At 39.6% G+C, this 13,108-nt stretch overlaps 2 protein-coding genes across 17 annotated transcripts in view; both read right to left on the minus strand.

The window, feature by feature from the left end:
* ccdc88ab (coiled-coil and HOOK domain protein 88ab) overlaps nt 1-5,750 on the minus strand; it is a 51,179-nt gene extending 45,429 nt beyond the window's left edge. For all 8 annotated transcript variants that reach the window (XR_015096841.1, XM_086092610.1, XM_086092606.1 and 5 more), the window contains exons 1-2: nt 5,222-5,750; nt 5,021-5,121 (exon numbers count right to left, since the gene is read on the minus strand). Coding sequence is in view for 7 of the 8 variants with exons in the window: in XM_086092610.1 (XP_085948736.1) it covers nt 5,021-5,121; nt 5,222-5,284 (164 nt within the window). In the remaining variant the exon portion in view is untranslated. The remainder of the gene's footprint in view (nt 1-5,020; nt 5,122-5,221) is intronic.
* Nucleotides 5,751-9,386: 3,636 nt separating this feature from the next.
* camk2g2 (calcium/calmodulin-dependent protein kinase (CaM kinase) II gamma 2) overlaps nt 9,387-13,108 on the minus strand; it is a 28,661-nt gene continuing 24,939 nt past the window's right edge. For all 9 annotated transcript variants that reach the window (XM_086092430.1, XM_086092429.1, XM_086092432.1 and 6 more), the window contains one exon: nt 9,387-13,000. The gene's annotated coding sequence lies outside the window, so the exon portion shown is untranslated. The remainder of the gene's footprint in view (nt 13,001-13,108) is intronic.

Genomic DNA, 13,108 nt, shown 5'->3' on the forward strand with positions numbered 1-13,108 from the left:
GCCAGACAAATAGATTAAGGAGAGATGCCTCAAGACAGACAGACAGATAGACAGCAAGTCAGACAGAGAGGCAGTCAATAAGCCAAGCCATCCATTCGCTTGTGTGTGGATGGCTGCAGAGGCCGAATTCAGCAGCCATTGGGGCTTCCTCTGCTCTCTGATTGGTTGCGTGCTTTGCAGAGTAGTGTTAACCTATATATGACAGGCTGCATTACAGTCAGCATGGGCAGCCACGCACACACGCACAAAAAGGGAAAAACACAGGCGGCATTTGGCCACGTGTTGGGCGAGAGTCAGTACAAACATAGCAGGAGTGTGTGTGATTATTTCTAAACACACACACACACACACAAACAAACGCACAACTAGCAGGAAAGCTAAAGAGCTAAGAGGAATTAGCAACAACGCTAATGCTAACAAAATGATTATTGTAGGTGTTCATTTTTAAAATCAGTGGATGTTTGATAAGCTCAGAAAATAGCTCATTCAAAAACATATCACATTTTGTACTTCAAAAAAATGTGTGATAAGCGTACCACTCATTTATCGCCGCCACTCTCACATAAACGTTGAATACATCTGAAGTACTTTGCCATTTTTGGAGAGCGGGGTGGTCCTCTATGGTGACAGTAGCGCCACATAAACAGACCATGTGACCCTTGGTATGTTGTGAATTTCCTCGTCTTTTGCTTTCTCATGTATCACCCCCCCCCTTTGTTCCATTCTCATTCCACTCTCCTACCACTGCAGCAGCCCATTCTTTACATTCCAGAGTTAAATCATTAAACTAGACTACAGTTAAGACAGTCACCATCAACAATAATTGCCTCATCTTCCCGACAGAGCAAATGGATCGCGGGATGGTGTCTCATTGACATAAAGTCAGCCCTTACGTCCTCATCATAAAAGAAAACAAGGTCCTCCTAATTGAATCTCCTTTGCACTTCATTTCCTAACTTAATGCATTTCCTGCTGCAGTTATTTGCCAGCAAATGTCTTCCAGAGAGCGGATTATGCGACATGGGAGAGTCTGTCACATTAAAGTGATGGAGGAAGTGTCGAGTTTGCATTAAAACGGCACCTCAACATTACAAGACGGCCATACCCTGCTCGGTGTTCTCACTAATATTAGTCGTTTTCACAGAGGATAAAGAATATTTGCCAGTGGGTATTGTTTTACTGCCTTAGCTGCAGTGACGCCATAAAATTGATGCTTGCTTCAATAGTCAGGTTATGGTATTTTGTATTAGCATTAAGCTCGCAGTTGCGTGACTGCTCTTTGTTTTATGTTTATTTTGACAGTAAACCTCAACTGAAAGTGGAATTACTCAACGTCTGACGTTTTACCATTTCTTTGAGGTTTAACGTCCTTGGTTGTGGCCATTTTCAAGGCTCACATAAACACTTCATTACTTGACGCCAGACACAAAGACGACTGACTGCCAGATGAAAGTCAAAGATTGCACTTCCTGACAGATTTCCAAGACCAGCCCACTGCTGTGTTTCTGTCAGGAGAGCCTCGAGGAGTGGGGGGGGTTCCAACATCTCAGCAGCAGCATCTCTGCATCCCTGCTTCCCTCCTGCAGCTGGAATTTCAACTATGTCAGCTGGAGCTGGCCAAACAGAAGCTCAAAGAAAACAAGAGGAAAGGTTTGAAGACAGCGGGGAAAGGGCAGAGGAGATGAGGCGTGAAGGAAGGATGGGAGAAAGTGGAAAAGAACGAACAAGTGCTAACAGGAGGTAAAAATAAGCCAAGTGTGAACGGCACTGTATGTATGGTGTTAGCTTTAGCACAACGTAGCCTCCGTTTATTATGGAGTCAAGCGTCAAGTATGATAATAACTATTTAACAAAGAGCTATATTGTGTGTATCATTTGGTGATGACGCCACTACGGTAAGATCACTAACCAATGCTGCATTCGAGACTGCAGAAAAAGTAGGAAATATCCCTATTAGGGCTTTCTCAGTTTTTATAATCAATATCTTCATTTAAGATATATTGTTAATTTTATGTACAGTCATTTGTGTATGTAAACATTCATAGAGGTCCACAGACAGTTGTGGTCAAAGCTTGAATTGCGCGCTATAAAATACCTTCCTTTGGAACGTTACACGTTACTAGCTATTTACAAATGCCGCTGAGCATGCTGGGATGCCTGGTGTCAACTTACTTGCAAAGTCTAGTGAGAAATAAACGGTTCAGGAAATGGATGGATGGATGGACTTGGCAAACATTTTAGAATAAAACTTCCGTGGGCCTTACTTTTGTTTATATTTTGTGTATTTTAGCACCCTGTGTCAATATTTTTAATATACAGTGTAGTGTCGTCATCAAACCAATTTCTGACTTTGGCACTATACCTGCGTAAAGTAGCTCGATACTGATATCTAAACAATGCCACGTCAAAATATTAGTTTGAAGCAACCACACATAGCTTTCGCCGAAGTACCAGAATAATGATATTGTGGCATTGTCGTACCGGTAGACTATGCAATTCTAATTCTCTGTATGAAATTGGCTCTTATTATTTATTTATATTTAAAAAAAATCGAATATATTTAAAAAATACACACAAAAAAACAAATTTAAGAAGTTTTAATCTATTCCAACCCCCCCACCCCCCCTTTCTCCAGATTTTTTTTTTTAACATCTATTTAATTGGGTCAAATTGACATGCAGCATAACAGACAAGTTCAGGAGTCATGTCCTTCAGACACAATTCCCCATTGTATCCAAATAAAACCAACTCCAGTGAGCATCCAGGATCTCAACAGGACTCTTGTCATTCTGTCAACATTTTTAATTGGCTCCACCTCACAGAGTGGGCGAGCTAATTGGTTTGACAGCAGTGAGGAGGTCATCTAATTGGCTGGGTAATAATGATGGTCATGAGAGGACAGAGGCGGGAGGGGGGGGGAAAGGGAGGGTGGCAGGGTTGCCATCTGGGCGTCAGGGGCAAACCGTTAGATAATCCCGACGTCCCGCCGCTGCCCTCTGGACGTCACCTTCGGGGGGGGGGGGGGGGGGCTGAATTGCACTGTCCCACCGTGTTACAACAGCTTTTTTGTATGAAAGCACAGTGTAAACATGAAAAACTAACAGCGGCGGGGGTTGGGGAAGGTAAACTCCTATGATCTCAAGGCACCACTGACTTATTAGAAACATCTTCTTTTTCAGCTACAACATTGTTTTTCTTCTTAGATCTCACACCACAGTCAGCCAGCAACACAGATCTATAAATGTAGTCTTTTGTGACGCGTTCCAATTTAGACAATTAAACAAGCTGATGTTGTCACGCTAATAAAGAGGCAGACAAAGAGCCGACACATAAACACAACAATCTGACCGTCACAGAGGGCCTTGTGTGTGTGTGTGTGTGTGTGTGTGTGTGTTTGAGGATGGCTTGCCAAGACGACCACCGACAGCTGCCCGACTGCAAAAACAAATGTGCGCATACACACACAAAAACAGATACACGTTACACACACAGTGTGTGAGACCAGTGCTGACATGGAAGCCTTGGGGGGGAAAAAAGTGCACATACACACAGACTACCGAACACACAAAGCTGGCTGTGACTGGTCACTTCCTGTCAAGCGGCACACAGCTGCCAAACTCTGAACACTCATGCCCAGTGCACTTCTTTTCCCTCCCAACATCTTAATGTGGCTGGTTTGGCGACGCGAACTTAGCGTTATAACCATGCAATTTGGAAGAGCAAAGCAGCAGCAGGCGGCGGCGGAGGAAGCCTTTGGATGAAGATGCCATCCAGAAACAGGAAACGAGTAATAAAAGGTGCAACTCATTTTCATGACCATTCTTTGAAATAATCATACTTCGACTATCTACTTATCTATCGTCTGGAGCGATTTCTTTACTCTTTTTTTTTTTTTTTAACATTCCAGTGGTTGTTCCTGAAATTTTCCATTTAGAGACTTTTTTTTTTTAGGATACAGTGTCACCACATAAACGGTTGGCCAAAAACGAGCAATCAATCCCAAATTGCTTCCTAGCCTTTATTCTGTTAGTGGGTGAAGCCAGCCTATGCCAGTTGACTTTGCCCAAGTACGCCCTTGACTACTGGCCAGATAATCACCTCCGCTGAGGCCAAACCGAAGTTGTAATGCGTCTTTCGAAGCGTTGCTCCAAGGGGTCCCAGCGATAATTGTCTGCAGAGACGTCTTGACGGCATGACCCATCAGTGGCCCACATACGAGGCCCCATTGTGCGCAGCCTACATTTGTTCCCAGCAGACAGCTTCTAGAAGCTTCCTTCAAGAATTAGCTAATGTGTGCCTTGAGGGCGAGGTAAGGGTGGAAGGGCAAGACTGCGCATTGTACGCTCACTGGACACTTGATTGAGTACACCGTTGATGAAAAGAAGAGCTCTCCACCATTTTGAAGGGGGTTCCAGCAATTGAATATATTTAGAATTGCTTATTCTACTGATTGTCCCATCGAGTAATTTGATCAAAGTTAATTTTGCATTGTTAAACAACAAAATGTGCCTGCAAGGTACATGTATTAGTGTTGTCCACTTGGGGGTTGCCATCCTCAAATTCAACACTACATATGTGACTTTCAATGTGTGTTTGGCTTTAAAAAAAGGTGGGGCCTGCACTAGTGAGTGACATGGGTGTCAGCAAACGAACGCATAGAGTTGAGTTGCGGTTGTACAGATGTGATTTTACAGGTCTATTTGGATCTCCATTTTCAAATTCGGTTAATCTTTTCAGCCCTATAACAATGCCCGTTCATAGCCAGTTGAATTCTTCAAGTTTACAAATGTGATCAAGTTAAGCACCGCACCGCCTTCAACACACTGGCGCACCTCCTCTACCCCACGGATATCCTTTCCAAAAAAGTCCAAACAAAGCTCCTGTTCACAGCTAATTTAAAATAACCCCAACCCCATGTGACACTTTTTGATCACACGCATTCCCTGAGGGCGCGCACAGCCATTTTTCGACCACCCCATCCTGACTCTTGAAGATGTCGCATTGCATTCGGGGTACTCACATCTCCAGCATGACCTCATTGAGGTAAACTCCATCCACCAATTGCACATATTCCGACAGTTTGCTGCCATCTGTCACCGTGAGCTGCCCCACTGTCTTCACCTGAGGGGGGGGGGGGGGGGCGGGGGGGGGGAGGATAAACACCACACCTCAAATAAATCACCAATTATAGTACATTCATGTGTTTAGTGAATAGACTTACCCAGCAGACCAGAGGTGACAGCATGAAGTGCTCCAGCAGGGGGCTAAAAACCTCACTTTCCATATTTTGCCAGCACGTTGATTGCAGTATATGGAAAGAAAATGGGGAGGGAGGGATGTGAATGTGAAGGGTTGGTTTAAACTCCACTCATGTGGTTGGTTGGTTTAAAAAGAGGCGCATTTCGGCGGCTTTGAGTGGATGTTATAGGAATAAAAAGGAGGGGAAAAAATACAGATTAATCCACAAATGTCTCGACACGACTCAGCTGTTCTCCCAAAGCCATTTCAAAACCAGCAGATTCCAAGATAGGCGGATAAATCCTGTGACGTTCTATAAAAGACACCGTCGCAAAAAAAAAAAAGTAAAATGAAAAACGTGACTAATAATCCAGCCTATTGAGATTTCAGACAGCAGCTTCAGTCTTCGTGTAAAAAAAAAAAAAGTACGTGTGCCTTCATTCATCCGCTCGTCGCTAATGGGACTGAAGAGTAGCAGCTGAGGAGACCTAAGCACCGCCCCCCTCCCTCTCTCTCCCTGCTCGGAGTAGCTCCCTCTCCATCCCTCACTCCCTCTCCCTCTCTCGCTCCCTCGTGCGCATCCTACTCCGAGAGAAAAAATAGGGCCTTCTTAAACGGGTATACACGCACACATTTGTTTTTTTATTATTAAAGAAAAATAAACGAAATCTAATAAAGTAGCATACGTCTACGTGTATGTCAGCATTTGCTTGATCGGAGGCAACAAAGCTACAGAAACCCATCTAGATAAAATAAGACAATAATTGCATTTTTAATTCATAAAATGATTTTAGATAACCTTACACGCTCGAGTTTGTTTTTGTTTTCCCCTAAAATTATCATTTATCCTGACATTTCATGAACTTAGTACTTCCGTGTTTGGTGTAAGGTGGAACGTCGACTTCCGGTCGGCATTAACGACGTTAACGCATGATGACAACGCTGGAATGTGGAAAGTAAAATACTCTATGCTATTTCGACCTCATAAAGTACTATGACCCAACAATTGCCTATATCTATTATACAACCACAGATTACCACCCATTTAATGTCACAGGTTATTTTTCAGTCAAATAGCATTAAATATTTTTTGATGTAGCTAGCTCTCATATTGGCTGTCAAGTCAAGTCAGGTTTATATAGCAACCAAAGAGTGTTGTAGAACATTTACCGCATAATATGATCCTGTACAATGTTGGTTAAAATCGTATATAAGAATCAATTTAATGAAATGAAGCACCATGGTGGGTAGACGCCTCGGGTTAAGTGGTTCTATATGTCCCGTCCTGGGCAGTCGATGCAGAATCCTTTACAGCACTCACCTGGCAACCCCTCTCGGAGCAGGCGAGAGGAGAAGCGGAAGTAAAACAGGCTAAAAGTCGTAAGTCATAGGTGAGACAGGGCAAGAAACTATTTGCGGTAAAGTATTCCAGAATAAAGGAGTGCTGGTGTACCTAATATTGTGGCCTTTGAGTGAGGGTATGCTTCCCAACCACAAAAGGAATGTCAGATTCAGGGGGAAATGACAAAATGATATGCCGCATCTTACGTACGAGGTGAATTAAAATCACATTTGTTGTCATGATTCATGAACAGACGAGGATGAAGACACGACAGTGTTTGTGATGGCTCAGCAGCTTGCATGTTAATTCATAGATCAATGCCCTGCGCGTAGGAGACACATAATCAACAAGTGATGGATGACTCTTTAATTTAAAACAGACAACGGCTGACCTGGGATCAGGGGCGCAGCTCTCGAGACGCCATTTTAGCCGATTGCTTACCCTAGAAAACCTTCAACGCAAGAAAGACGAAGCCCTCCCGGTTGCTGTTTGCTTTTAGAACGACAGGCGCCGGCGCTGGAGGCTAAACACGACAACATTCAAGATCGACCTGTAGTACATATACATCCTGGATAACACACATTTCCCATAAAGACAATAGTAGTTATTGCTCTGTATTACAATAGTACACAGTATGCTTGGCGGAGGTAATAATACGCATAATAGGGTAACACAGAATGAAAATGAGAGGTGCTAAGACTACAGAGCTAAATTCTATTAAGAACTCATTCACTGCCATTGACGGCTAGAGACGTCAAAAATTCATTTTAACAATTTCTATTGGTTTTAAAAAAATCCACTTTTGCTAACAAGAGTATGAAAACCTAGAATTTTTTTTTTGTAAATTTAGAACATATCAAATTTGTGATTAATTGTTAGTTAACTAGTGAAGTCATGTGATTAATTACAGTTAAAAAATATATTTAAAATAAGGGCCGTTTAATCGTAATTAATCGCATGATAATTTTATATCTCTTATTAATGTACAATAAAAACATTCTAGGTTTTAATAAAAAATTAAATTAAAAAAATGTTAAACTAATAGAAATAGTTCACATGAATTTTTGACGTCTATAGTCGTCAATGGCAGTGAATGAGTTAATTATGTGTACCAAATGAAGTGACTTCAAATGTATGGATTTGTCCATAGTGAATGCTGGTGACCACAGAGGTTTGTCCACCAACAAGAACACTTTTGTTTAGGCAACATGGCAACCTAAAGGCCGCAACAACATAAACACAATTTAGGGCAGTTTCCCATTGCTTTGTAAAATCACCATTTGATATGGCATGAATGAAAGAGTAATTGATCTGGAGAGACCTTCACCTGTACAATGAAGGTCTTGCTGATGGTCTCCCACTCTGCTGATGATGCAATAGGAAATCAATGTTTGACAAATAAATCTCCCTGTTTAATGATTCAGACCCACGTGGAATAATGACATAAAATCAATAAGGTCAGCATATTGCAACCTTTTGCCTCCTGTTTAATGTAAAGAATTCTTGGTTGGTTTTTGTTGTTGCTGAAATGAGTGAAGATAAGCAGTTGCGGCAGGGTTAAGGCTCTCACAAACTCGAGACAGAAGATAAAAAGCAAAAGTCAGTAAAAAAAAAATCATCGCCAGATTACACTTCAGATTCAGATTCGGTTGGCAATTGAGGCTCTGTAAATGGGATACATGCAGTGGACAGTGGACACACCAATTACCACAAATATGACACAAATACTACAAATATTGAGTGTCTGTATATAAATATAAAACATTTAATATTGTAGAAATAATACGACAAAAATATAAATAAAAAATATTTTATTGGGTGTAAAAAAAACATTTAATCACATAGAGTGAAAAATAATGTAATATTTGTGGAAAAAATACAAATAATAATAATAGAATATACTAAATAATGCTAAAGTAAAAACAAATAAAACAAACAAATAAACCACAAAATATTATTAGGGAGTGGGAGGACTATAAAAAAAGTGTTGTTTATTAAATTTTTCTGTGAGTATGTACCAATTACTAAAAGCAAACAATAAAACGTGCTAACACCGCTAAACAAAACCAAAATTCAGAAGACTAAAACTTACCACCCCTCAAAACTGGCTAATTTCAGAAAAGTGGGGGGAAAAAAAGAGATTGAAAATGGTCCTATTAATCGTGTAAGTAATGTCTCATTTGATACATTTACCATTAATGCAATGAATTAAATACAGTAGGTGTTAATAGTTAGTTAGTCTTTGGCGCTCCCCTGTGGTCGCAGAGAGGACTGCGACTATAAAAGTGGAACGTTCATTTTTTTAATTTTTTTTTAATCAATGGCGGTCCTTGCTTGAATGGTGCCCTTTGTCAAAGCCACCCCACGCCCACATAGGCACCCCAATGTTTTTCATTGGGATGGATTTTTTTTTTTTATAAAATAGTAAATGGGAGTGCACTAATAGCGCTTTCATCTACACCATATGGTCCACAAAGAATACAGTAACAGCGAAGAATAAGTAGCATTAGGGAACCAAATAGAATTAAAATAAAAAAGCTCATCTTTAGACTATTAAATTAGTGCCTTTAAGTATACAGTACATACAAGGGCTCATATTACATAAGAGGTTATTGACGATTTCAAGAATTATACCTGCATCCTTTGATCACTTGTTTCTTGTGTACTTGTTTTTTCTTCCCAAATTAGCAATGAATAGTAAAGAGACAAAGAAGATAATATTGATCTCACAACTTAACATTGCAACTGCATTTCATATAAATATCCAAGTTAAGTTTATTTAAAAATAAAAGGCAATACACAAATGCTGATTTATTTATTTATTAAATACACTTCAATAGTAATAACCAAGCTATGAATAACAACCATCCACACAGATTTGTAAATGTACCACTGTCATGATTTAATTCTACGCTCATGCAAAAACAAATTCGGCATCCAACCTTATCATAGTTTCTTCTTCTTTTTCATTTTTTTTTTTTAACAACAGTCTCACCAAAAAGCTAGTAAGGCTTTCTTCTACTCTGTGACTTGAGTAATTCGCAAATGTCCATCCAGTAAAAGGTGAAAAATGACTAGAAAGTACACATGCATATTTCATCATCATCATCATCATCATTATGTAAAACTGCATATATTTTTATACTTATGTACGGTTGCTGTGGCTTTGACAATAACTCTATAACACATGTTTTTCCTCTGCAAACAGTAAATATTCATTTTGATGCAAAAGCTACACAGTGGATGAATTTGTTTAAAGTTTAGGTAGTTGGTGCAATCACTTCCTGTTTGGTCATGTGACTCCTACAGTATGTACAACATTAAGACTCAAAAGTGGCTCCATACCCTGTCTTGTCGTCAGGTTGAAAACAAAGGGAAGCTTGGAAGATGCAGTGACGTCGCGAATGGGATCACACTTCCCAAATCAAATAAAATAAATGAAAATGTCACACGTGCAGCGCACAATTTTGGCCTGTTTAAAATAATCATGGTAATCATCAAAAAAAAAGAAAGAAAGAAAATAGCATTTTTAATGCCAGTAACCAATTATATTACTATAAATGAATTATGTAAAAAAAAGAAAAAAAGAAAAGCTTTTACAAAATTAAAGGGGGAAAAAAACATTTAATCTCTGTGGGTATGGCCAGCCCCTTCCAAAAAAAGGGGGGGAAAATAAGACATTTTGTGGGAATTTTTTTAATAAAATACAGTACATCGAAATGTGGTGTGGGGGAAAACTACTACTACAATGAATAATAATAATAATAATAATAATAATGAGCTGATATGTAAAAAAAAAAAAAAAAAAAAAAAAAAAAACGATTTGTTGAAATGTTAGGCATATATATATTTTAAAAAAAATATACTAGAATTACTTAAATAACAAAAGTACTCATCGAATCCCACAAAATAAAAAAAATAAAAAATTTGAAATAGAACAAAAACGGCATTATATGGAATAGTGGAAAAAGAAAGAACGGAAAAACATTAATACAAAAATAAAGATACAAAAATTGAAAAACTAAATAAAAATAAATAAATGTAATGTTAGTGGTCCAGATCTGATTTGAAATGTGACCAATTGATGAGCTAACATTAAAATGAAATTGCGCGACTAATGTTGCCCGAATTTTCAAGACATGATATGAAGGTGCAAAAAGTGTTTGCGCTGCTTCCTCTTAAAGGGACGACGTTGGTTTGCATGTGCCTTGTGTGAGTGTGTGACAGTAGCAAAGGGTTGCAGCAGTTTCATACATTGAAACCCCTTTTTTTTTTCCAGTTCTGACTTTGAAAAAAAACAAACATCCAAAACACTAAACAACAAGTACAACATTTACAACAAATACAGGACCTGCCGGTTGATTGCCTTCAGCGAAAAAAAAAAAGGTCCCTTAGAACTCTTCCTCCCATCTTGCCTTGAAAATTTTTTTTACTCTTATTTTTTTCTGAAATTCTTTGCCTCGTGTTTCAGCCGACAGTCCGCAAACATGCTTGTTGAAGCGAAACACACAAGTACGGCAAGTCGAGATGGACAATAAACACGAGACGCGGGGGATTGACATCATCATCATCATCATCACGATTAAGACGAGGGAGGAAGAGGAGCAACAGTCGGAGAACAGTACAGGCCAGTGGACATGTAATCATGCTTACACACACGTATGTACGCAAAAAATAAAACGTTTGAGCATTTATTCCATGTACGTGATAAACACCTTAAGGTCCATGTACTAGTACATGCTTTGGCCTCATTAGTAAGACATGTCAGTGGGCCGGCGCGCTAGTCGAACGACTGTGTGTCACCCTAGTAGGCATACCAGTAGTAGGACAACTACTGCTATATACAGTGCTTTGCAAAAGTATTAGCCCCCTTTGTGTCATTTATGTCAACATGGGATCATTCAGGGAACTTCTGGAGTCAGTTGGCTGCACTTAGAGAAAAGGGGGTGAATCATTTTGCAGGCTGTTATTTGTTAAAAAAGTTAAAAACTTTTGGTTCCACTTCATGACTGTGTCCTACTTGTTGATTCATCACCCAAAAATAAATCTAATTTTATATCTTTATGTGTGAAGACAGAAATGTGGCAAAAGGGCAAAATGTTAAGGGGGCTAATACTTTTACTAGGGAGGCAAAACTACTTTTAGGCATTTCGGTGCTACTAGTAGAGTCCAGGAGGTGTCAAAACAATAATAATTATTGGGTCGTATGAGATACTCAATGAGATAATTGTTCTACTAGTGTGTCAAAATTGTTGGTATTACTGTGTGTGACTAATGCTGCTAGTGACAATCAATAAAAAGACACTAGTTAATATCTAACTCTTAATTAGTAACGCTAAGGTGAGGACAAAGGGCATACTAGTACATGCACCTTAAGCTAGATATCAAGGATAATGAATAAATGCTAAATCGGCTTCCCAAAGTGACAATTCAGTGCACTAGTAGAACGACTAGGTTGCACTAGAAACTTTTTTTCCCCACTATACAGTGGAAAACTTTGGTTTACTATTAGGATAACTGTATGTTACTAGTGAGGCAAAACTACAAGTGGGCTACTAGTAGAGTCTAGAAGGATACTAGTAAGTAACATTCTGTTTGCCTACTAGTTGGACCTAGTATAGTTACTAGTGCAGCAGAGTAGTTTACTAGTAAGGTTTAATTATGTGCGTGTTTTTCAAAAGCGGCACGAGTGGTGGAAATATCTTTACTAGTAGGTCATTCTACTAGTGCGCTGAATTGTCTTACTAGTGAGAATAAAGAGCGTACTAGTACATCGATATCAAGTATAAAATAAATGCTCAAACGGCTTTCCATACACATACACACACACACGTACATCTTGCATATAAATATAAATTCACACATTAAATACAATTCCCCAAAGTATGTCAAAATACATAAAAACCACTAATAAGAGTAGAAAATAATCATTAGAACAATAAAAAAAAGAAAGAAGAAGGTCCCTTTAAGTAACGTGACTAAACAAAGTCCATATTGGACCTATATGCTAATTTCATGTTAGTGCCTCACAATTCTCCTTATGTGTGTGCGTGCGTGCGAGCAGACAAGACGACGGGGGGGCGGGGGGGACACGCGTGGACAGATGCGGGGCGGCGGGATCGAACCCGCGCACCCTCCGCAAACATGCACCATCCACGCGGAGAAACCGCACCGGTTCGTTGGTGGGCCTTCTGCTCCTTCAGTCAAGCTAATTATTGTGGGTTTTTTTGTGTGTGTTTTGTTTTGTTTTGAAGTGTTGTTTTTATGTATTTTTATTCCCTCGTTTTGACGTTGTTGTCATTGTTGTATTTGTGGCGCCCTCAGCTTGTATGTAGTTACCCTCTTGTTCCAGGCCAGGATGCTTGCAAGCACGGCGGAGAGACGACGCTCCACCAAACAGATTAACGAGTTGAAGACGAGCTGAGGGAGGGAAAAAAAATGGTGGGTATGGGAGTCAAAAGTAACTACTCTTAAGTAAGAGTACTTACTTTAGAATATAGTAATATTACTCAGGTAAAAGGTAAAAAG

The sequence above is a fragment of the Leptonotus elevatus genome, chromosome 13 (assembly GCF_054856555.1).
Source record: "Leptonotus elevatus isolate MCC_2025b chromosome 13, RoL_Lele_1.0, whole genome shotgun sequence".
Taxonomy (NCBI): domain Eukaryota; kingdom Metazoa; phylum Chordata; class Actinopteri; order Syngnathiformes; family Syngnathidae; genus Leptonotus; species Leptonotus elevatus.